The sequence below is a fragment of the Sycon ciliatum genome, chromosome 5 (assembly GCF_964019385.1).
Source record: "Sycon ciliatum chromosome 5, ocSycCili1.1, whole genome shotgun sequence".
Taxonomy (NCBI): domain Eukaryota; kingdom Metazoa; phylum Porifera; class Calcarea; order Leucosolenida; family Sycettidae; genus Sycon; species Sycon ciliatum.
This window is the reverse complement of record NC_088647.1, coordinates 38,751,533-38,777,815: the sequence shown is the minus strand read 5'-3', so window position 1 is coordinate 38,777,815 and position 26,283 is coordinate 38,751,533. Positions and strand designations below refer to the sequence as shown.

General features: G+C 48.2%; 2 protein-coding genes and 1 non-coding gene across 3 annotated transcripts in view; all 3 read right to left on the bottom strand.

Annotated features, from left to right (window-relative positions):
• Window positions 1-3,626, bottom strand: part of LOC135817057 (mucin-19-like) — an 18,865-nt gene extending 15,239 nt beyond the window's left edge. The window contains exon 1 of the mRNA XM_065330156.1: window positions 3,314-3,626. The gene's annotated coding sequence lies outside the window, so the exon portion shown is untranslated. The remainder of the gene's footprint in view (window positions 1-3,313) is intronic.
• A 1,529-nt stretch (window positions 3,627-5,155) lies between these two features.
• Window positions 5,156-26,160, bottom strand: LOC135818624 (TBC1 domain family member 13-like). The gene is made up of 16 exons (XM_065332011.1): window positions 25,814-26,160; window positions 25,137-25,213; window positions 24,453-24,493; window positions 23,442-23,503; window positions 22,364-22,430; window positions 20,383-20,545; window positions 19,511-19,596; window positions 19,237-19,314; window positions 17,698-17,757; window positions 17,300-17,366; window positions 15,924-16,022; window positions 15,299-15,366; window positions 12,517-12,595; window positions 9,790-9,871; window positions 8,221-8,278; window positions 5,156-6,225 (listed from the first exon to the last, which is right to left on the bottom strand). Exons 1-16 carry the CDS (start codon window positions 25,834-25,836, stop codon window positions 6,130-6,132), a joined length of 1,206 nt encoding a protein of 401 aa, XP_065188083.1. The 5' UTR covers window positions 25,837-26,160; the 3' UTR covers window positions 5,156-6,129.
• On the bottom strand, window positions 7,915-7,988 carry Trnai-aau (transfer RNA isoleucine (anticodon AAU)). The gene has a single exon. It is a non-coding gene; the product is annotated as a tRNA-Ile (tRNA).
• Window positions 26,161-26,283: the final 123 nt, after the last annotated feature.

Below are 26,283 nucleotides of genomic sequence, written 5' to 3'. Positions count from 1 at the left end.
TTTTACTGTAGTACCAGGCTGGTCGCTAGTCACGGTGGTCTTTAGTTACAGGTTTTACTGTACTTGATCTCTGGACAATTTCAAAATTTAATTCAGGCCAAATTAGGCTCAAAAGCCCCAATTCTAATTTGACTGGAAATGGGTTTTGGACCAGCATGTCTGTACAATATACATGCTAAACCCGGACGGAAAATAACTTCGTTCAAAATATGGTCCACCTTTTGGAGAAATAGAAATCAAAATATTATTGGAAGAGCAGATTATCATCCAGGACCACCGGAAGCAGTTATCAATTGGTCCCGTCGTACCACAGTCTTTCATACAGTTTGTGCATGACATGACGGGGACATATGCCATAGTCTTTCATACAGCTTGTGTATAACATGGTAGGGAGTCTGGGGACATATACCCCCTCAGCAGTAAACATGCGTTGGTAGCCACAAAGTTGGTCCGGTGATAACCTGACCAACCGGACCGGTTCCGTGGGCCTGTCATCATCACGGAGGGAGAGGACATGAGCACCACCCTCAGTACTAGTATGTTCAGTTCTGGGAAACAGGACGTCTCAAACACCTCTTGTTCCTACTGTCAGAATTCACTATGGGCTGCCTTCACCGTTACCTCATCATCACTACAGTAGAGTCGCGCCCCCAAGAACGTTCTTTCCAAGGGGTTAGCCTGGGACGTTCTTATTTTGTCAGCAATCTGGCTGCATTCTTAGAGCACGTTCTTTTAGAAACAATCCGTCCAGGATCATATGTATCCCATAAGCTGCCAGAAAACCATCACCGCGTTCTTAGCTTTACAGCTGTGGCGTTCTTAGAATTTCAGGCTGGACGTTCTTGGGCTCCACGTTCTTTAGCGCGCGACTCTACGGTATTTTACTGACTGGACTGTACATGTAGAAGCGCTAAGGTGCACTCAACGTGAACGTGAACGCGTGTAGCTGCGTAGCCACGTGAACACTGCACACAAGCTTCACAGTTTGTGCTATGATGCACTTGACATGAACTTGAGCTCTCGCATCTGCGTACTCATGTCGACATAATATGACAGTGCTGTAGGTGATGGCAGCCATTTTCCTGCAATTGCTGCATTTCACTGACTGGCATGTACGAGAGCAACACATAAAAGTGCTCCATAAAAATGTCAAATACACATAGGTACCTATACCCATGAAACAGATAGGTTCCAGGCTGTCCAATAGAGTGCTCAATACCGAGAGGCAGAGCTAGCTCAAACCTTACCAAGAGGACGAAAAAAGTGTTTTAACTCAGAGTTTCACGCACTAAGCGATCATCAGAAAACGCGTTTGTGCGTATTGTTACTGGCTTTTGGGGTGCCATGCGTACGGAAACGCGCCGAAATGGAAATTCCAAAATGTTGCAATTCTCAGCGCGTATCAGGCGTGTACCAGCATACATGCCAGCTTTGATTGGTGAGGTCAAGGCATCGCACGCCCTAAATACGACCCGAATTGCTGCTTTTGTGAAAGCCTGAGCGCGCGTTTGGGCACACATGAACCGCAAGCGTACCGCGCCCACGCGCCAGTTGGGAACACAGCTTTAGTGCGTGAAACTTGGAGTTAAACACTCTTTTCATCCTCTTATCGTTGTTAGGTAGACCCGTACGTGAGTGAGGCCTCACACAGGTGTGCTGGTGACTTCTGTGACGTAGACCCGTACGTGAGTGAGGCCTCACACAGGTGTGCTGGTGACTTCTGTGACGTGTGTGCCTGGACCATGGGCCATGGTGGTGGTGGTGGGGGGGGGGGGGGGCACACTTGACGTGTGTGTGTGGCCAGTGTATGCTGGAGTATGTGGTGTGGTGTGTGTGTGTGTAGAAAAAAATGGAAAAATGAAAAATAGGGATTCACTGGCCAGAAAAAGTCACTTCAAACAGCTGTGTGGTGGATACCAGGCTAAAAATAGTGGCGGTCAATTCATTAGCCTTGCAAGCTATTGAATGGTGTAATCCCAGCACAAGTTGCTATGTCTAACATAGCTGTTCGCTATCATCGCTTCCGCGATGGGCATGTCTGAGGTGAGGTCTGAGGAGGTGAGGTGAGGTGTGTGTGTGTGTGTGTGTGTGTGTGTGTGTGTGTGTGTGTGTGTGTGGGTGCGTGCGTGCGTATGTCATGGCATAATCCCAGCACAAGTTGCTATGTCTAACATACTGTAGCTGTTCGCTATTATCGCTTTCGCGATGGGCAGGTCTGAGGTGAGGTGAGGTGTGTGTCAAGTCTTGGGGACACATACACTCAAACGTCTCTTATCCAGACGCCTCAGATACGGGCACGTCTCTCTACCGGGCACCTTCAGCTTGAATTCCTACGGCAAAATTCTTTGAATTTGGAGATTTTGAACCTTTTTTTCGTACGCACACAAGCGCATATTTGTCACTGCCAACTTGTGTAATCCACACACTTTCGTCAATGGATTATTTCGTATCCTGAGCATGTGCAATACGTGCCAAATAAACGTCATCAAAAACTGTTGAGGTACGTGATAGATGAGTTATCCTGAGATAGGGGCAGATCTGAGATACGGGCAGTGCCCGGTCCCAAGGTGCCCGGTCCCAAGGTGCCCGGTCCCAAGGTGCCCCGGACCCAAGGTGCCCGGTCCCAAGGTGCCCGGATAAGAGACGTCCGAGTATAGTCAATTGTGGCAGTGGGCGAAGGAAGGAAGGAAGGAAGGAGGTGTAGTACTAATGCATTCACAACCTTTGGCACTATGAAACTTGCTCTACGTTGGGAGAATTTTATTTTTAAAGGCAGGCCTCGTCTTCGGGGCGACCTCGGGGGCGACCTTGGATCCACCACTAATCACTGCCTATTAGAGAGGTTCTGCAAAACGAAAATTCGAACGAAGCTTCGCGACGGGCCTTGCGAAAATGTGTACAAAGTTTCGCACGAACTTTGTGTTCCGCACATTTTTCGTAGTTTGCACGCGCCAAGTGCACGTACACCATGACCCAATCTCACGAAACTTCCCACGAAAGTTCATTTCGCGTTCCTTGCAAGTTTCGCGTCCAAAGTTGCGAAAGTTCATGCGAAGTTTCTCACTTCATGACGTAGAGCGGATGTTTGTACGCATTTTCGTTTTGCAGAACCTCTCTATTGAATACTAGCCTGTCTGTCAAATTATATTGAAACTTACTACTTATAATGTAATGCTCACCTAACAATATATATTATTTTCATTAAATTTCTTTTTCCTCGTTGGCATGTGTGGTTCCAACAGTACACGTAGATATACGTACTGGAGAAAGTGCGATGGAAGTCACTCTCTCTGTGGGTGTGAGCTTTTCTTACCTTTAGTTCTGATGCACTAGTGTCAACGTTCACACCATCTTTGTGTCCTACAAAATTATTCAGCATTCCAGGAGTCGCAGCTATAGTAGCTCTGCAGCCGGCCTTGAAGTCCACTCTCTCACAGTCACACGAAATTATCAAATCAAGAAATTTATCTTGAACAATACTACTAATACGATTGAGAGGGCGAGAGTAGACGGGAAGACCAATAAGGGAAAACTGACAAGCGGAAACACGACGCAGAAATTCTCAAGCATTGGCCTCTTCAATGTAATTGTTGCTATCAAACGCACAACTAACCAAATAAAAATGAGTGCAGCAGTCGGAGGTCAGGTCCTTCGGCAATGCATCTCAAACGCAAAGTCTGCAGCATATCCGAACACGCATCGAGAGAACCGTTGTGGTCGCCAGAGTCCAAGGTTCGGGGCAGGCCCAGGCGCTCAGTACAGTATTGCCATTCAATTCAGCATGCCATACCGTACACCGAATAAAAACGCGAGGGGAAGTCCCTGAGGAATTTTTGAAGATAAAGCGCACCTGCACTTGAACACGTGGGCAATCAGTGTGCTAGTACGATGGTTCTGCTGATGATCTGTTCAGCTTGCACGACAGTTCAGTGCCGGGGCACCGGGGAGGGAATAGACCGAATACAACTCCCGGCCCTGGTGGGCAAGATGCCCTATTTAGACCTTTCGGACTTTGACCCTGCCTGAAGTGAATACCACTGCATTGCCAGTCTGCCACTGGATCATGGAAGACATGAACATTCCTTCTTTTTCTCAGTTTTCCCCACTATTACTATTATAATAATTATTATTATTATTCACACATATCCGCCGGATGAGTACGCGTGGCCCATGCACCATGGGGACCCACGAATACAAACCAGCATATGTTCCCTCAGCAATACAAGCAAGCAAGCAAAGATAAATGAGAGCCCAGGCAGCGAAAACAAAACGAAGAGAGCCCCACTATGGCTTGTTAAAATCACCCGCATCATGGCATATGTTTATTGGCACTATGTCATCGTGATTGTGGAATAATAATAACTAATCCAACAAAGGAAGAGAATACCGGTAAGCTCCTGGGAGCTTACACTCTTGCTACAAGGTTGTCAATGAATGTCACGAAGAAAGCCGAGGGCGTGTGACCAAGAGTAAATCAAGCAGACTCTTCATCGGGATCTGCCTCACGATGGCTGCCCTTAATTGCTTGTCCATGAGTTCATGAACGCATCCATCCGGCTGCAAGCCTTATTTAGCCATTCCCACCTCTACATACTGCTTCACAACATAGTATGATACTGCAGCGACAGCGACAGGTCTTTTACGGTTTCAGCACCCCCTCAAGTTCACAGATACAGTAATGGCAATCAATATCTTGCAGAACTTGGTCATGCGCCACACGACCAGCCATGTGCAACAGCATCAAGAGAAACGCAGGTTGAAGTGTCAAAACAAGCACGCGTGCCAATGGCATGAAACATTGGACTGGAGAGAGAAGAGAGAGAGAGAGAGAGAGAGAGAGAGAGAGAGAGAGAGAGAGAGAGAGAGAGAGAGAGAGAGAGAAAGAGAGAGAGAGAGAGAGAGAGAGAGAGAGAGAGAGAGAGAGAGAGAAAGAGAGAGAGAGAGAAAGAGAGAGAGAGAGAGAGAGAGAGAGAGAGAGAGAGAGAGAGAGAGAGAGAGAGAGAGAAAGAGAGAGAGAGGGAGAGAGAGAGAGAGAGAGAGAGAGAGAGAGAGAGAGAAAGAAGGAGAGGGGAGAAAGAAGAGAGAAAGAAACAAAAAGAAGATATGGGTAGCAGCGCAAGCCAAGAAGGCAAGGGCCCGGGGGTCAAGCAGAACGTCACGAAGCAGACAAGTTCAGGTTAAAAAAAGCAAGCGGAGTCACAGTGGGTCAACACACCAAACGGAATATCTAAGCTTAGACGGGACACGACTGTCTCTGATAGTGTGCATGAGCGATCACACAGCATAACGAGAGCTGACGATGCAATGCCACACGGATACTCTCACCGCTAGTCGTGGCTAATGATAAAACAAAAATAGAATACAGGAAGGTAAATCTCTGAAGGGCACAAGGCCACTGGTATCTGACATGCACCTACTCTCTGAAGGGCACCGGTATCTGACATGCGCCTACGCCTAATGTAACGTGTGTTTCATGTCGACAAAAACAAGATTCTAGGATTAAAAAAAATGAAAAAGAAAGCAGCGCTCAGTATTGCCTCTGGGAAAGAACATAGCAAGAAAAGGAGAAACCGACAAGAAGTCACCTTGCAGAGCAAGCAAAGGGCTGAACAAACCGGAAGAGTGTTTGTAATCCACCTGTGCATGAGGTAGCTCACACGGAATAGATGTGCATATCAAAAGGCCGTGCATGAGGAAGTAACACGCTTACAAGATCTCAAAGTTCCGCTACCGACTTTGCTAAAATGAGTCAGATAGCAACGGCTAAGAGTGAGGAATGATCAAGCACGGTGCACGGTGCACTGAGGCAGGCGGAGAGAGAGAGAGATCTGACGGTCGCACTCACGTCACTGTACCGTGTAGTATCACCGGGCTAGGTTTCCTGTTCTTGACATCAACAGATGGTGTAGCACATAGCAGCATGTATACGCAGAGAGAAGCGATCGTCCTTGATTAGAGCGTGATTTGAGGGTGATCACACCATCATACTTATCAGCAGCTGTTCAGACGGACACACATACTCAATCTAATATATCTGCAGCTAGCCAAGTTGAACCGCAGATGACCCAGCTGAGGCAGCCACACAGCATCACCGCATTCAAATGGTTGCGTAACAGCCCAGCAGTGACATCACCGTGCAAGCACATCCTGGTGCTCCAGCTCGTACCGTTCTTTGATCTCTATCGCTTTCCTCAACAACACATGGACATCGATATCCGGATAATTCTGCAAAACAGCCGTACGAAAATGTACACGCACACACAAACAGCCGTAGAACGATAGGCAGGCACACACACAAACAGCCATGTCACAACATGTAGGCCAAAGGACAGAAGGATCCAGAATCTAAAACATTTTTGCCCGAGAGCCGTTAGGAGCTGAGGGGATGGGGGGAATCTCCCGTTAGGAGCTGATGGGATGGGGGAATTTCCCGTTAGGAGCTGAGGGGATGGGGGGAATCTCCCGTTAGGAGCTCAGGGGATGGGGGGAATCTCCCGTTAGGAGCTGAGGGGATGGGGGGAATCTCCTGCGAGGAGCTGGGCGCGGAGGGCACACCAGGACACAAAAGATGACAGGCAGGCGATACAGTTCACATTGTATCCTATGATTGTGTTTGAAGAATGTGACGTGGGAATGCAAATGCAGCTCTCCCTCTTATAAGTTCTGTAGCGAGGCATGCGGAAGTCACCAGTAGAGTTCTCAACCGTATGTTGTTAGGGCCCGTAGCCACCATAACGGTATGTTGTCAGGGCCCGTAGCCAGCATAGTTTGACTGGTCCGGTTGGATATTTTACCTTCATTTTAAAACACTTCAAAAAAGCATTTAAGATATGACCCCCAATAGAAATCAAGTTCCTAGTGACTAGTGTATCAATACCCCAATAGGAATCAAGTTCCTAGTGTTGAGTTCGAAACAGGACGACTGACGACATATCCAGACATTACAACGGGAACAGGTAGGTTGGGACGACATTTATTATAGACGACGAGACAAGAGACCAAGACGAACGAAACGACTACATGGTGATTATTGACGAGTGAGAAAAGAGAGAGAGAGAGATCAAGTCTGAACGGCAAGATAAAGGGCCTGGGTAGCTATGGCAAATATGGGCGCGCAAGCAGCTACCCAGGCCAACGGAACAAAAGGAGACAAAAGGTGAGTACGAAAGTGCATGCAGGCCAGCTAGAAAAGGTACGGGAGGAGGTACCTAACACTAGTGACTAGTGTATCAATACAGGTTATGTGAATACTACGTCAGTTGAGATGCTTTGGCAAAGTCCTGGACTCGCATTACGGCCCCAAAAGCAGATTGATAACTCATATCGCTCTCTGCCTTAGGGGCTATCCGTAAATACCGATATTTATTTGGAAACGAAAACTAGTCGTTTCTCTTCAACCCCCTCACCCCTCCCTCAGAAACGAACACATACAAACGATGCATAGTATCGATATTCTTTCTTTTCCTTTCTCGACGTGCCCACACATACAAACTGTGCATCGATATTTTTTCGAGAAACGAACAGGCGCTCAACCTCCTCCCCCCTAAACGACTAGTTTTCGTTTCTAAATAAATATCTATATTTACGGATGGCCCCTTAGCGAATGGCATACAAGTACTCCCAGCACCCTGGGTGTATCATACTCTAAACACTCGTAGCGCAAGTATTCAGGATAGCTATGAGGAACTACAGTAGGTCTACAAATTGTCGACGCATTTAAATTTCGGCCTCCCAGGGCTAAAACACATCTCGGCCGCATTAAAATGTCAGCCTATGCTGCTGCTGTCTGTATACACTATCACACGGAACCTTGCAAAACAAAACTTCGGCCGCCACCAATTTTAGGCCAAAAAGGCCAGGCTGAAAATAGCCGAAAATAAATATACTCGAATATCGGGAAGAAAAAAAAGAGAGTGCTCCCAGCAGGGCTCGAACCTGCGACATTCGCGTTATTAGCACGACGCTCTAACCGACTGAGCTATGGGAGCTCACAAGAACACTTGATGAAACCAAGACAGAAGACCAACATAGTCCAGAGAGAAAGGGAGGGGAGAGGGAGCCAGAGAGAAAAAAAAAAGAAAGAAAGAGAGAGAGAAAGTGAGAGAGAACATGAGAGAGATAGAGAGAGAGCAGGAGAAAAAGAGAGAGCAGGAGATAAAGGACAGCTACTGCACCAGCACCAGTATTAGCAGCCAACAGCTACTGTACCAGGTGTCTTACCTGCAGAAGTTTCATGTTATGTGCAAAATCATTCTCCATCAGTTTGTCCCGTTGCACTCTGTGACAGCAAGACACACGTCCAACAAATCTTTGAATACAAGTATTCTCACTCAAACACAAAACGTGGAAATGGAAAGGGAGAGAGAGAGAGAGAAAGAGAGAGAGAGAGCGAGCGCGCGCGCGAGAGAGAGAGAGAGAGAGAGAGAGAGAGAGAGAGAGAGAGAGAGAGAGAGACAGGGAGACAGAGCGAGTGGGGTGGTGATGCCGCGAGGGTTGCGACATGATACCATCCTGACCTTTTCTCTGTCCAACACAAAACTGAAAGAAGCATGCCAGCTGCTGTTATCTGCTTAGCACCCGGCAGGGGTAAGAAGAAGGAGGAGAGAGACGTTTTATACCAACAAAACCCGCTGCATCCGTGTACACCTTATATTGGGGGGGGGGGGGGGAGTCCCAAGGGGAGAAAAGGGCTTTGAGAGGCCATGAACCGCATGCTGGTGCAAGCATAGCAAGAACAACGCAAACAACAGCACATTGTCAAGCCACAGCACAAACAACACTATCGTGTGAATAAAAATTTGAAACAGTACAAACGATAGCAGAAACAGCAGCACCAACAACCGCACAAACAACAACAGAAACAGCAGCACAAACAACGCCACAAAAAAACGCACAAATAAAAGCACAATGATAGCATGACACTGCTACAACACTGCATGCAGGCCAGTACAATACAAGGATCGGCAGTACCGTCCTGTGAACCTGTGTGTTCACTACACCACCACACTGCAGACCAGCACAATACAAGGATGGGCAGTACCGTCCTGTGAACCTGTGTGTTCACTACAGCACCACACTGCAGGCCAGTACAATACAAGGATGGGCAGTACCGTCCTGTGAACCTGTGTGTTCACTACACCACCACACTGCAGACCAGCACAATACAAGGATCGGCAGTACCGTCCTGTGAACCTGTGTGCTCACTACACCACCACACTGCAGACCAGCACAATACAAGGATGGGCAGTACCGTCCTGTGAACCTGTGTGCTCACTACACCACCACACTGCAGACCAGTACAATACAAGGATGGGCAGTACCGTCCTGTGAACCTGTGTGTTCACTACACCACCACACTGCAGACCAGCACAATACAAGGATGGGCAGTACCGTCCTGTGAACCTGTGTGTTCACTACACCACCACACTGCAGACCAGTACAATACAAGGATGGGCAGTACCGTCCTGTGAACCTGTGTGTTCACTACACCACCACACTGCAGACCAGTACAATACAAGGATGGGCAGTACCGTCCTGTGAACCTGTGTGTTCACTACAGCACCACACTGCAGACCAGCACAATACAAGGATGGGCAGTACCGTCCTGTGAACCTGTGTGTTCACTACACCACCACACTGCAGACCAGCACAATATAAGGATGGGCAGTACCGTCCTGTAAACCTGTATGCTCACTACACCACCATACCACCACACCACTACACCACCACACCACCACACCACCACACCACCACACCACCACACTGCAACACTGCTCTGTCTGTACTTACACTATCATGGCACAGCAGGTGTAGATGAGAAAGTCAAAGCAACTACGCTCAGCCAGGAAACTGTCCCATAGGCGAATCAAATCTAAGCATGCAGCAGTGACAAGAAGACATGACAAAACAGACAAGAAATGACACACAATGGAGAGAGAGAGAGAGAGAGAGAGAGAGAGACTTTTGACCACAGTCAATTTTGACAAATTCCAATCTGACCACAGTGGATTGCCACACAAGAGTCAATTAGTTATTTGGAAGATAGTCAAGAGTACAATGTGCATGATGTAGTCGAGTTTTCAAACATCTGAACATCAAACGAGTGGTGGTGGTGGTGTTTGTCTCCCATCCCTGGTCACCTTGGTCTTCCCTACTGAAGTCAGGTAGACAATTGCAGATGAGGTACATAGCACTACACACTACACGACACCACGCCAAGCACAGCATGGGACAGTGCAGAGACAATAGTCACAATACCATACAGCACATCACACCGCAGCACACCATGGCGCAGCACAGCAGAGACAATAGTCACAATACCATACAGCACAACACTACACGACACCACGCCAAGCACACCATGGGACAGTGCAGAGACAATAGTCACAATACCATACAGCACATCACACCGCAGCACACCATGGCACAGCACAGCAGAGACAATAGTAGGGATCTCAGCGCGTGAACTGCGCAGCCAGTCTGCGCAGGTGAGATTTTCGATCCCAAACGCGTCCAGTGCAGAAATCGTGGAAAAGAACATTTTTTTCGAAATAAATCAAGTTGAAGAAGACAGTAGAAATGGCTGAATATTGCGTCCAGGAAAGCACGTTCTACGGCCATTTCCAAGCTACCTATCTCCCAGACACTCTCTCAGAGGAACTATGGAGGGTCAAAGAGCACAATCTTTCACTCTTGTACGCAGCGTGAACACCTCTTCTACTGAGCGCGATGTCTTCTCTCTGAGTGATAATGGCGGCGATGTTCGCGATAGCTGATGCACTGAAAATCGAAGTTAGGACAATCTAACTGGAGAAAACGTCTGAATTTTTGACTGAATCCTCTCTGAAGTGGGTTCTTGCCGCATGGAAAATTATAGGAAAATCGACCGGGGCAATATCGCCTTGGCCACGCTGTCCTTCGGCGGGAATTACAAAGTATGTTCGAACGACGATGAAGATGACGATTCCGCTAGTGTCCACCGCGTCCCCTACTGGCCCTAGTGTCGAAAATCGACCGTCGCCATTTTTCTGCTGTGTCCGCGAGCTGCACTCAAAACTCGATGACGCAATGTATGCGCAAACACCCTGCGCACTGCACGCGCTGAGATCCCTAACAATAGTCACAATACCATACAGCACATCACACTACACGACACCACGCCAAGCACAGCACAGCAGTGCATAGTGCAGAGACAATAGTCACAATACCATACAGCACATCACACTACACGACACCACGCCAAGCACAGCACAGCAGTGCATAGTGCAGAGACAATAGTCACAATACCATACAGCACATCACACCGCAGCACACCATGGCACAGCACAGCAGAGACAATAGTCACAATACCATACAGCACATCACACTACACGACACCACGCCAAGCACAGCATGGCACAGTGCAGAGACAATAGTCACAATACCATACAGCACATCACACCGCAGCACACCATGGCACAGCACAGCAGAGACAATAGTCACAATACCATACAGCACATCACACTACACGACACCACGCCAAGCACAGCACAGCAGTGCATAGTGCAGAGACAATAGTCACAATACCATACAGCACATCACACCGCAGCACACCATGGCACAGCACAGCAGAGACAATAGTCACAATACCATACAGCACATCACACTACACGACACCACGCCAAGCACAGCACAGCAGTGCATAGTGCAGAGACAATAGTCACAATACCATACAGCACATCACACCGCAGCACAGCAGTGCACAGTGCAGAGACAATAGTCACAATACCATACAGCACATCACACTGCAGCACAGCATGGCACAGTGCAGAGACAATAGTCACAATACCATACAGCACATCACACCGCAGCACACCATGGCACATCAGTGCATAGTGTAGCACACCATGGCACAGCAGTGCACAGTGCAGAGGCAATACCACACATCAGTGCATAGTGCAGCACACCATGGCACAGCAGTGCATAGTGTAGCACACCATGGCACAGCAGTGCATAGTGTGGCACACCATGGCACAGCAGTGCATAGTGCAGCACACCATGGCACAGCAGTGCATAGTGCAGCACACCATGGCACAGCAGTGCATAGTGCAGCACACCATGGCACAGCAGTGCATAGTGCAGCACATCATGGCACAGCAGTGCATAGTGCAGCACACCATGGCACAGCAGTGCATAGTGTGGCACACCATGGCACAGCAGTGCATAGTGTGGCACACCATGGCACAGCAGTGCATAGTGTGGCACACCATGGCACAGCAGTGCATAGTGTGGCACACCATGGCACAGCAGTGCATAGTGTGGCACACCATGGCACAGCAGTGCATAGTGTGGCACACCATGGCACAGCAGTGCATAGTGTAGCACACCATGACACAGCAGTGCATAGTGCAGAGGCAATACCATACACCATACCACAGCACAGCAGTGCATAGTGCAGAGGCAATACCATACAGCATACCACAGCAGAGCAGTGCATAGTGCAGAGGCAATATCATACAGTGTTGTACAGCTTCTTACCAGGCAACTGGAACTCCTGTGAGAGCAAGAGAGTTAGCCAACGAAACGCGTAGAACTGCGGACTCAAATGCTGCTTCTCCTGTCACCAGCACACATACACATACACATGTAATGGTGACAAACACATACACACACACACACACACACACGCACACACACACACACGCACACACACACACACGCACGCACACACGCACGCACACGCACACACACACACACGCACGCACACACACACACGCACACACACGCACGCACACGCACACACACACGGATACACTATCAGCATGAGAATTGCACCAGGGTATGTGTTACATACGGTATACGTGTACCGGTATGTGTAGACAAATTCTGCCAGTCACGTTGAGCTTAGCTGACAAGACCGTATACATTTGAAAGAGCTAGCTGTCAAGAGATTGAGTAGGTGTATATATAACAGTATAAAACAATGTAGAAAAGAGAAGAAACACACGAGAACGAGTTATGCAGCAACTATCCACGACTGTAACAAGATGATGAACGGTCAGAAAGTGCGATAATAGGGCACAAAACTGACAGGCTACTGACACATTCAGCGACCCGAGACCTAGCTCTAACACATCTCCAGTGCGCAAACCAACAGCCTTCCAACTTGGAAGGTTCATGGTTACGTAGGACCGAAGAGGGGAAGGTTATTATCGCACTTTCTGACCGTTCATCATCTTGTTACAGTCGTGGATAGTTGCTGCATAACTCGTTCTCATGTGTTTCTTCTCTTTTCTACATTTTATTACTGGCTCAGTATACTTAAACAATACAATGTACTACTCAATCTCTGAACAGCAAGCCGTTTTGACCTTATTGAATTAATAATGCAATGCAGCAAGTGAAATCTGGATCAAAGAGCACTTTCAGTGCTATGATCATTGGCCAGGGTTTGATTACTAGTGCCGTCGTGATCATTGGCCAGGTGCAAGGTTGAGTAGGCTTCGGTGCTGACAGTGTACATTGGTTTGCATTTCATGTGCCATGACTGTGTACATAGCCATGACTGTCTACATAGCTGTTGTTCATGTGTCATGACTGTGTACATAGCTGTTGCTATTATAAAGGCCAGGTTTCCCCCCTTGTAAATCGTTCTGACGATAGGAGACTGGCCAGAAACGTCATAATTTTAAAACTCAACGAGGAAGGTATAAATTATGTGGGACTCGGTGACCGATCACATCTCAGTGACCAACCATACAGTCACAAATATCTGGCGAGCGGTCACAAACTGTCACTGAGTCACGGACTAGTTTTTCAGTGCCCATGACCAGTCACAAAAGCACGCGACTTTCCCTGTGAGTGATCACAAAATCACGATCCAAATATTATGACTTTATGGCCAGTATTGGCATGCGTAGAATGTCCCATGGTCATACACCACTCCTTTCCGTGTTAGGTCCACTTCGACACTTCCTTTTCCAGTGGCAGGCAGTGATTTTTTTGAGGTGGCACACAGATTCAAAGGCATTGCGACACGTACCATTACGACTTGAAGGGGAATGCGTTGTTCTATAAGTCAACGGAGCTGAACAAGAAGCATCGCCTTTGTGTGTCGCGAGAAAGGCTGGTTGAGTTGTTTCAGAAGGAGGAGCACCAGCGCGAGCACAGACATGCTAAGGCACCCCGCGTTGCCACTAATATCCTGTGGTCCGGGAGAACATCATCGCTCTTTATAAGGAGCACGTGAAACGTACGGCATGTGAACGCCAGGCTCCTCTGCCAAAAATGTCCTTGGTCCGCCGCTCCATCTTAGCCACATACACAAATTCGCGATGGCAGATGGATTTGAAGAAGTTGCCTTTGGTACGTGGCTTTGAGTATGTCTGCAATATCGTGGACTGCTTCTCTAGGTTGGCGATGGGTGCAGGCATCAAGTCGAAGTCTGCAAAGGATGTATGTGCAGTGGTTCATGGGTGCAGGCATCAAGTCAAAGTCTGCAAAGGAGGCATGTGCAGTGGCTCTCAAATGCATTTATGCATGGCCCGCCAAGGATCCTGCAGACGGACAACGGCAGGGAATTCAAGGTGGGTGTTCCGTGCACTCAATCTTGACGGAGCAGCCGGTACAGCTGCACTTGTTGGCAAGTGGCGTGAAGGAACTGTGCTCCGTCACGTTATGGTGAGCCTGGCAACTTCATGATGTATGAAGTGGAGGCTGAGGACGGCTCATTCAAATCTTCCTTTGCTGCAGCTCATGTGAAGCCCCGGTCTACATCGCCAGCCAAAGTATCGTGCATCCAAGGGGATTTCTCTGTGCCATCTGACTGGATGAACAAGGCTACACCTCTCACCCCCTGATGGAAGAGAAGGCGACACTAACTTGATTGATTGTTTCCCCAGTCAAACTTTCTCTCCTTCCAGAGTACTTGCAGCAAATAGCTTTCAGTCAGCTTGAGCATACAGTAGCAGCAAGTTTACACTAGTGAATCAAACAAGGGTGTGTGTGTGTGTGTGTGTGTGTGTGTGTGTGTGTGTGAGTGTGTGTGTGTGTGTGTGTGTGTGTGTGTGTGTGCGAGTCCCTCTGCTGTGATCCTAGGGAGAATGCCATTGTTCTGATGAGTGTGTACCTGTGCATATACACAGTGAGATAACATCAGGCTTTTTGTGTGTCCCTCCCCCCTCCCTTCTCTCCTCTCTCACTCCACCCCCCCTCCCCCACCATCCCTCCTCTCTCACTCCCCCCCCCCCCCCCACCCTCCCCTCCTTCTCTCCCCCCCCCCCTTCTCCTCTCACTCCCTCTCCGCCACCATCTAACTCACCACAAGAAGGTCGTGCAGAGGTTTATCACATTTCTGCAGCAACTCCATCAGCTGTACCATCATAGCACCTGAACAACGCAAGAACACACGCACATGGACATGCACACACACACACACAGACACGCACACAGACACAGACACACACACAGACACGCACACAGACACGCACAAAGACACACACGCACACAGACACACACACAGATACACACACACACAGACACTCACAGACACACACAGAGACACACAGACACAGACACAGACACACACACAGACACGTACACACACACAGACACGCACACAGACACGCACACACACACACACACACGCACACAGACAAACACACACACACACACACAGACATGCACATACACAGACACGCACACAGACACGCACACGCACACAGACACGCACACAGACACGCACACAGACACGCACACAGACACGCAGTCAGTACTGTAGTATCTTACGCAAACAGATATACATGTACCCAGAAACCCTGAGGACATACCGATCCAAACATGGACACACATCGCTGACAAACTGTCACTATCAGCTATTGCTGTTACTACAGCACACCACAGCACAGGTTAGCATAAGCATGTATGCTGGCTAACTAGCTACTGACCGATGCCGCATGCCGAGTCATCCAGCGTCTTGATGAAGTTGTCCTTGATCTCGGACATGATGCTGGTGAAACAGAAGAAAGCGTCTGCCTCTGCATGCTCTGTGTGTGTGTTACATGGAAGGACAGAGACATGACTGTCATGAAGAAACCAGGGAGAACTACACTACAGTATGGCTGACAAGGCAAACATAGTGTGTTTCTTATAACCATAGTCAGACTTTTAACACGGAGAAGAAACTTACTTTGAAGTGAACATATTTTGGTCACCATTGCTTGGCCGTTGCAATCAAATTCTCATGGCACATTTGATTATGCTCTCTGTAAGAAACTAATGCATCTTCTGCCAATAGGCCTTATGCACATTGTACAGATGCACGAAATCCCGTATAATCTTGTAGAATCCCGTAGACCCGGTTGGGTGTTGAATGTGCAGGACCCTATTGTGTTTACTGCTATTTCCACTATGAAATGGGCCACGAAGGCATTTCATACGAAATCTTTTTCCGGCAGAGATCTAGCTAGTCGTTAGTTCAATCCCAAAGTGAAGAAGGCTTGAAAAGTGATCGTTTGCCATGAATTGTGAGGCTAAATGGGTCAAACGCGCATGTATAGCACACAATGAACACCCAACCGGGTATGTACACACCTACGGCCATAGTACAGAACTTCGTACATCTGTACAATGTGCATAAGGACTATTGCCTCCCCCCCACCCCCCATCCTCGCACTAAAACGTGATACATAACATGAGAACAAGATCAGGTATGGCTGGCTATCTCCCATACACCACAATTACAGGGGGCCAAACTTTAAATCCAGTGTCTGCTCCAGCGCTGGGTGAGCCGGGTAATCCACCCGGTTGGGCGGCGCTTGCACCCGGTTGAAAATATAGTACCGGGTCACCTGTTACCCGGTTGGTACTTTACACTTTCGAACTTTGAAAGGACTGACTACATGGCTTGTACAAGTATGTGTCAGATACTTCTTCTTCTTTCGTAATTTTCTAATTCTTGTCCTCTCTTTTCTAAATGCGGCTTATCCATTCGCCTTTATATCATTGGGCCTAGTTCCCGTTTATTGTCCGAATAAACCAACCAACCAGTTAAAGCATGTTATGTGACTCGGCTGCTGAGACAGTCCCAGGTACATGTGTACCCGGCTCCGACCCGGTTGAAATGGTTGCGCCAGGTACACGTGTACCCGGCTGTCCTACAATCCTAGAGCAGACACTGAAATCATGGAGTAATACTATAAAAGTATTCAACTACTCCCTGCTTTGGAGAATAAGACATAAATGCCAGGCCATAGGATACAGGATGTGTATGGGCTTGATTATGGTATGGCATGGTGGATATAACAGTTCTATCTGGCCATACCTTGCCATTCTGGTGGTGTGTTGCCAGCAAACACATAGTAGATAGGACCAATCACCTCATTCATACCCTGTACACACACAGACACAGTACATGGAACAAGTACACTCATACCTTGTTTATCCGGGCGGTCCGAGACCGGGTACTGCCCGTAACTCCGAATCACATACATTTTGATGGGGAAAGGCCACAGATATGGCATATGACGTCACTATTTCCACAAAAAGTGACAAAAGAGTAGTAATATTTCCACTAAAACTTGCCCAAAGGGTGCCCGGTAGACCGAAGTGCCCGTAACTATGGTGTCCGGATAACCGAGGTATGAGCGTACATACATGTGTACAGGATAGTCAGTAGTACGTATTGGGTATTCCCCCCCCCCCCCCCCCACACACACGCACCTGTACGTAGCCTATTCCTGGGTTGAGCTTGGCGTAGATGAACAGTATTCTCTCTACAACCTGTCAAGCAAACACACAGTCATATGCAAGCACCCACACATCCACACCCACACCCACACCCACACATCCACACGCACACCCACACATCCACACGCACACATCCACACGCACACCCACACATCCACACCCACACAAGAATAGCAACATGCTCAGGACAATAACTGTAGACATGATACTGGTGGTTTGCTGAGCTAACGTTACGGTATCGAGCACATGCAGAAGCAAACACAGCGACACTAGAATAATTGCAAGGCAGCTAAAACAGCAACATAATCACTGAATTCACGGATGCATTGGCTGTAGGAGATCACTGCCGTATGGACGCATTGCTGTACGGAAGCACTGTTTGTATGGAACAACTGTCGCATGGTATCACTGGTGAATGAAATCACTGGTGAATGAAATCACTGTTGAATGGAATAACTGCTGTATGGCAACACTGCTATTTGTTTTTCTTATTTTCGCACTAAATTTAGTAATTTTTTTCGGCTACCGTTCTGCTTTCGTTTCGCGTGGATATTTTCTCAGTACTGTCGTATAATAACAACTTCCTGAATGGAAAAAAAAGAACACTGCTGTACGGAATCACTGTTTCAAGTGTTTGTATGGAATCACTGTTTGTATGGAATCACTGTTTGTATGGAATCACTGTTTGTATGGAATCACTGGTTGTATGGAATCACTGTTTGTATGGAATCACTGTTTGTATGGAATCACTGTTTGTATGGAATCACTGTTTGTATGGAATCACTGTTTGTATGGAATCACTGTTTGTATGGAATCACTGTTTGTATGGAATCACGGGTGTACACTGAGAAAGTACCCACGTATGGCATACATGTACACATGTATGCACTGAAAGACACTCCAAGGAAACAGGTATGGCATACATGTATGCACTGAAAGGCACTCCAAGGAAACAGGTATGGCATACATGTATGCACTGAAAGACACTCCAAGGAAACAGCAGGATTCTAGCCAAATGGGGGTAGGGGGGGGGGGGGGCGCAGCGCCCCCCTACCCTCCCCCCCCCCCCTGTGAAATAGTGCCGCCCCCCTACTCATTTTCCGATTTCTGTGTTTTTTCACGCCATTCAACGAAAATACAGTCGATAGTCACTACTAGAGGGTTCATAAAGGCACATTTGTGAGGGGTGAAGTTGGGGTTCACCCTGTATGTTACATTTTGCATGGCAAGACAATTTTGCACAATGGAAAAAATGGGTCACGGGGTAACTTTTTCCCATGCCCGCCCCCCTACTATATTGACCTGGCTAGAACCCTGAAACAGGTATGGCATACATGTACGCACTGAAACACACTCCAAGGAAACAGCACACTGTGAACAGTGCTGCCGAGTCCTCACGAGACTCTACCGAATACTGAGGGATTGTGTCATCATGAGTCACGACTGCACCAATCACTGAGGGAATGTGCATTTACGAATCATGACTCTACCAACGATATTGTAGTAACTTACCTGCCAGTGTGCTTCCTGGCCTTTGGGTAGCAGTTTGTACGGCTCAATTTCCTCCTCGGGAATCTTGTGTGCTGTCGCCTGAAATGACACCAACAATACAGGCGGACTGTTGTGAACTTTCCAGGTACCCATGACAAGCGAGCGAGAGAGAGAGAGAGAGAGAGAGAGAGAGAGAGAGAGAGAGAGAGAGAGAGAGAGAGAGAGAGAGAGAGAGAGAGAGAGAGAGAGAGAGAGAGAGAGAGGCAAAGACAGAGAGAGAAACAGCACGGCTTACATTTCTTGTAAGGCCCATTCTGGACGTTTCTACCTGTGCCGACTCTAAGCATGTTCTCTCTACACGTTCAGACAAGGACTCGATTCCTAACAGCAGAACAGAAACAGAGCAGCACAGGTTGAAAGCAACGGCAACAAGAGCAATTCCTTCGCCAGTTGTATTCTCAAACGCAAGGCCAAGTATACACCTTGTAAAACCTTACACACAGATATAGCACAATAGCTGCAGTAGAATCTCCCCTCCCGCCCACCTGTCCAGTTTTCTGATGAAACTTCAGACTAATCAGGGTATACAGGAGAGAGTACGGGTACAGTCCTAATGGAGTACATGTATCAGGGGTGGTGGAACCTGTCTGGTTGGTCAGGCCATGGTTGGACCAACCAGACAGGTTCCACCACCCCATGTTTACTGCCGATGATGTCATGTGAACCCGCCACATCTTACACACCAAGTATGAAGAACTATGGTGTAGCCGCACCAATCAATAACTGCTTGCGCCGGTCCCCGAGTATAGTACACTATACGTGGGACAGGCACGTAACTCACATAGGGCACGTGCACCCCAATAACATTTTTGACCTAGATTCGGCATGCACGTTATGACCATGATTGACATGCACATTGTCAATGATTGACATGCACGTTGTCCATGATTGACATGCACGTTATGACCATGATTGACATGCACGTTGTCCATGATTGACATGCATGTTGTCAATGATTGACATGCACATTGTCCATGATTGACATGCACCAGCTATCCTACACATACATTGTATGCCGCCGTCCACCCCCCTAAAAGGGGGACCAGTTACGTCCCTGTGTCCGGGCCCCACTCCCCCCCCCCCTCCCCCACCCACATGTGAACACACCTTGCAATTTTCCCATGGCCAGAGAGGGACACGGGTACGGGGTGGCTTGCTGGAAGAAGGAAATGTCCGGACAGAGTCGTCGCACGTCCTTGTCAATCTGACCCAGGATGCCATTGTCCTTGAAGTAAGCATTCCACTGACTATCAGGATTGGGGTTCAACGGCTGGAAGACAATACAACACACACAATAGTGTGACAATACGAGAGTTTAATGGCTGGAAAGCAATACAACATACACACCAATGTGACAAAACGAGGGTTTAACGGCTGGAAGCCAGCTCAACATACACATCAGTGCAGCAACAATTAAAGCAAACAAACCTACACACCACGGGTGTAACACAACCACACTGGCACGGGTGTAACACAACCACACTGGCACGGGTGTAACACAACCACACTGGCACGGGTGTAACACAACCACACTGGCACGGGTGTAACACAACCACACTGGCACGGGTGTAACACAACCACACTGGCACGGGTGTAACACAACCACACTGGCACGGGTGTAACACAACCACACTGGCACGGGTGTAACACAACCACACTGGCACGGGTGTAACACAACCACACTGGCACGGGTGTAACACAACCACACTGGCACGGGTGTAACACAACCACACTGGCACGGGTGTAACACAACCACACTGGCACGGGTGTAACACAACCACACTGGCACGGGTGTAACACAACCACACTGGCACAGGTGTAACACAACCACACTGGCACGGGTGTAACACAACCACACTGGCACGGGTGTAACACAACCACACTGGCACGGGTGTAACACAACCACACTGGCACGGGTGTAACACAACCACACTGGCACGGGTGTAACACAACCACACTGGCACGGGTGTAACACAACCACACTGGCACGGGTGTAACACATCCACACTGGCACGGGTGTAACACAACCACACTGGCACGGGTGTAACACAACCACACTGGCACGGGTGTAACACAACCACACTGGCACGGGTGTAACACAACCACACTGGCACGGGTGTAACACAACCACACTGGCACGGGTGTAACACAACCACACTGGCACGGGTGTAACACAACCACACTGGCACGGGTGTAACACAACCACACTGGCACGGGTGTAACACAACCACACTGGCACGGGTGTAACACAACCACACTGGCACGGGTGTAACACAACCACACTGGCACGGGTGTAACACAACCACACTGGCACGGGTGTAACACAACCACACTGGCACGGGTGTAACACAACCACACTGGCACGGGTGTAACACAACCACACTGGCACGGGTGTAACACAACCACACTGGCACGGGTGTAACACATCCACACTGGCACGGGTGTAACACAACCACACTGGCACGGGTGTAACACAACCACACTGGCACGGGTGTAACACAACCACACTGGCACGGGTGTAACACAACCACACTGGCACGGGTGTAACACAACCACACTGGCACGGGTGTAACACAACCACACTGGCACGGGTGTAACACAACCACACTGGCACGGGTGTAACACAACCACACTGGCACGGGTGTAACACAACCACACTGGCACGGGTGTAACACAACCACACTGGCACGGGTGTAACACAACCACACTGGCACGGGTGTAACACAACCACACTGGCACGGGTGTAACACAACCACACTGGCACGGGTGTAACACAACCACACTGGCACGGGTGTAACACAACCACACTGGCATGGGTGTAACACAACCACACTGGCACAGTGAGGACAAATTGCATTACTCTGCTTAGAACACATCACTGTGCGCTCTCTTGGCCGGCCTACACACCATGTGTGTATCACAAGCACAGCGACGACAACTGCATTACTCTGCTTAGAACACAGTAAGGTGCATGAGGTGAGGGGCTTGCATCAATACCAGGACAAGGAAAAACAAACTGCTACATATTGACCCTAGAGAAATGGCAATGAAAAGAATGCTAATGTATACAAGTCTCCAAAAGGCTTACATGATCATTGTTGGCTTGCTCATGTGGGTTGATGATAATCTCCTCCACGAACTCTTGATATGTTTTCCTGCATAGAAAACCCACACAGCCATACATGCAGTTACACAGAGCCACACAGCCATACATGCACACCCACACACATACAGCCATACACAGAGTCCAGGCCCACATCCACACCCACCCACACACACACACAGGTACACACAGAGTCCAGGCCCACATCCACACCCACCCACACACACAGGCCCACATCCACACCCGCCCACACCCGCCCACACACACACACACACACACACACACAGGTACACACAGAGTCCAGGCGCACATAAATGCACAAACCGATACAGAACACAGTGCTCTGCGAACACTCAAGTCAGGCAGGACTGCACGAAAAATCTAATAAGGCTTCTGGGGTGAAAAGTGGAAAGGGTACATGTGCGGAACAGACACACACCAGTCTGCAGCTACTTGCACAGGCATAGATCTGCAGAGCATGTGTTCCTTTGTAGCGGCAGATAAACACAGACTGCAGGGACCTGACCCAGTATATCCGCACTGTCTACTGCATAGTGCAGTCCTGCTCAATGAAATCCAGTCGCGTCACTCAAGTTTGCGCCGTGCACCATTTCGCAGCCCAGTGTTGGCAGGTCTAGGGCTGCGCAACGCCCAGTGACGCGTACTTGAGAAACTCGACTGGATTTCATTGAGCAATACTGTAGACTACAGCACAGCACTGTACACTGTCTGCATACTACAGTACAGCACTGTACACTGTCTGCATACTACAGCACAGCACTGTACAGTACAGTACAGTACCGGGTACAGTACAGTACAGTACCGGGTACAGTACAGTACAGTACCGGGTACAGTACAGCACAGTACAGTGTAGACTACAGTACAGTACAGCACAGTACAGCACAGTACAGCACAGTACAGCACAGTACAGCACAGTACAGTGTAGACTACAGTACAGTACAGCACACTAAAGTACAGGACACAGTACAGGACAGTACAGGACACACTAAAGTACAGGACAGGACACAGTACAGTAGACTAGAGCACAGTACTGACTACTGACCTTGTTTTCGCTAAGCATTTTGGCCATTCACTGACATCACACGGTAGGTAGTCGAGTAGAATCTAAACAAACAAAACATCACCGAGCAACACACTGGTAATAAGACTTACTAGTGTGTTGTCCCCATAGTGTCTAGTACCCACTGGACTCTGTTGTTCTCATAGTGCAATAAACATCACCAAGCAACACACTGGTAATACAAGTAAGACTTACTAGCGTGTTGTCCCCATACTAGTACCCAGTGCACACTGGGCTCTGTTGTTCACACACTTCGAAGTAGTACTCCAGTGTCTGCTCCAGAGCCGGATGAGCCAGGTAATAGACCAGGTTGGGCGGCGCTTGGACCCCGTTGAAAATATAGTACCGGGTCACCTGTGACCCGGTTGGTACTTTACACGTTCGAACTTTGAAAGGACTGACTACATGGCTCGTATCAAGAGTACATAACCAAGAGTGTGCAACTCGATGATCCCCCAGCCCACGGCGGAATTTTTTTAGGACGCCAGTCTTTGACGGCGGTTTGGCTCACTGATGCCATCATGCGTAGCCAGAGATCAAAGTACAAATAATTTGTACATAACAGCTACGGTAGTCGAAACAGAACAACGGACGATAGATTGATGTGTCTTGAACCTGACGAATTCTCACCGTATCTACAAAACAAGCGCGGGAAAGCATACCCACTTCATCATAATTCTGCCAAAGAATGACGCAATAAAAAAATTCCGCTGTGGCCGTGGGTGAACCCATCGCAGCTCAAGATAGGAGTTGCACACTCTTGGTTATGTACTCTTGCTTGTATGTGTGGCAGATCATGCCGAGGCACGCGTCGAATACATGTGTACCCGGCTCCAACCCGGTTGAAATGGTTGCGCCAGGTACACGTGTACCCGGCTGTCCTACAATCCTAGAGCAGACACTGTACTCTAAACAACACCCATCCACCCATACCCATAAACACACACACACACACACACACATACACCGACACACACGCACACACAAACTCACCTTCCAGACAGTTGCACGACGCCCTGCTCCCTCCGGAATGCCTGTGTGTGCATACATGTGGATAAAGCACATCAAATACTATACTGCAAGTACCGTTCTGTAAGAGAAACTACATGTATGCAATGAGCCAACATGTCCAACATATAGCCAGTCAAGGTTTGCGCAGTACTTTGAAGTATAATTTATGTACATGTACTACAGTTCTGGCCAGTGAAATCCAACCTCATGAATAAAGTGGCGCCGCGTTCAAGAGCACAGACCAGTATGCGTAGCACCCGGCAACGCTATTTTATTCATGAGGTTGGATTTCACTGGCCAGTACTGTTCTAAGTTAGCTCTCCTAACCAGATAAAGTCACTGATGAATTCTGGAGAGGAAGAAAAAAACACTTCTGTTACACCCAATCGCCGCATACTGTATAAGCAGAAATATTCGTCTGGAATTTAATTTCGTCTTTTTCGTCCAAGGAGCTTTTGGACTAAATTAAATGTAGGACGAATATCGATTTGTCCAGCTTTTCTATACACTCTTATGATCCATGGACGAAATTTTCAACCGGACGAACTCCTTTTCTTTGGAGTTGGACGAAATTATTGACCGACGAAATTTTCTGCCTCTACAGTACTATACTCCAGGGTAGTCATGTGTGCAGATCTGAAAAAAAGGTTGTCCTAGCAACCGTACCATGGTCGAAGGAGAACGCACGGACCTTCTTGAAATCAAGCTTCGGCTCTGCCAAGAGCTGGTCGACTTCCGCCACCCTAAACCACGCATCCGCGCACACAAACACACCCACCCACACGCACGTAAGCACACACATCACGGACACGCAAAAACAAACCAAAATGAACATTCGCTCCTTGGCAGTGTACAATAGGTCTGTACAATCAATCGAGAAAAATAAATAGATAGCATGCTGTCCGCAGATGGATTATATCCGGATTTTGGGGCAGCCCGAAAATTCGGATATTTGATGGCTACATTGAATAAAGTGGAGCCTACCTATTTTCAGAATGCACAGCAATCATGACAAGGTAATTATCTTAGGGACTACTGTAAGGATTATCAGCATGTCATTATATGCTAGCAGGAGCACTGGAGATGGATTTAGATTTTCCCCACTGGCTGTGGCTAACAAATAATTTGCTCACAACAGCAAGCGCTCCAGGTATACACCGGCCCCAGACCAGACCCACAACATTCGTACACTTCTCTCACCCGCACGCCACCACACGTGGGCCACCACACGTGGATAACTATTCATAAACAGAAGTTCGAATTTTCCAATTGATACGAAAATACAATGAGTACACACCACTGCAGATACGCATACTAGTCTACAGGTGACAAATCGTTCTTACCGTTGCTTATACACCGCACTCATTGTAGGTCAGAGCTATAGATGCCACCCCATCAACACATCAGCATCGCTTGTCTGCAAAAAAAGAGCCACTTGCCTCTTACAACAAGCTACTGCTTATTTTTAGTAAAACGATTTATATGTTTGTTCAGCACTGAAAGGTCTCTAGTAATACTCTAGATCTGTCCACACAGTAGACCTCACTGAGAAATATAACGGATTCAGATCAGATCACGACGTATCACTGAAGGCTTGTAGTGAAGCCACTCATCGCCGTTACACAAATTAATTGGATAAACTCCACAAACTGCTTGTCAAGTCCTCCAAAACATCACCATGAAGCTTACTTTCCTGTTTCTTGTTGTGGCAAGAAAACTCTTGTCTTTGCTGGATCCGCGGCGTCACGTCAAAAAAGGCATTTTTTGCATTACATCATGTGGATGCACACATTTCGCATGCAGCACGTCATCA

Coding starts and splice junctions, on each gene's coding strand:
- LOC135818624 (XM_065332011.1), bottom strand. CDS start 25,836: ATGAGTGCGGTGTATAAGCAACG. Junction 17,367..17,697: donor CAGGAATAGGCTACGTACAG/GTGCGTGTGTGT, acceptor GTGTGTGTACAG/GGTATGAATGAGGTGATTGG. Junction 9,872..12,516: donor ACAGGAGTTCCAGTTGCCTG/GTAAGAAGCTGT, acceptor CTGCATGCTTAG/ATTTGATTCGCCTATGGGAC.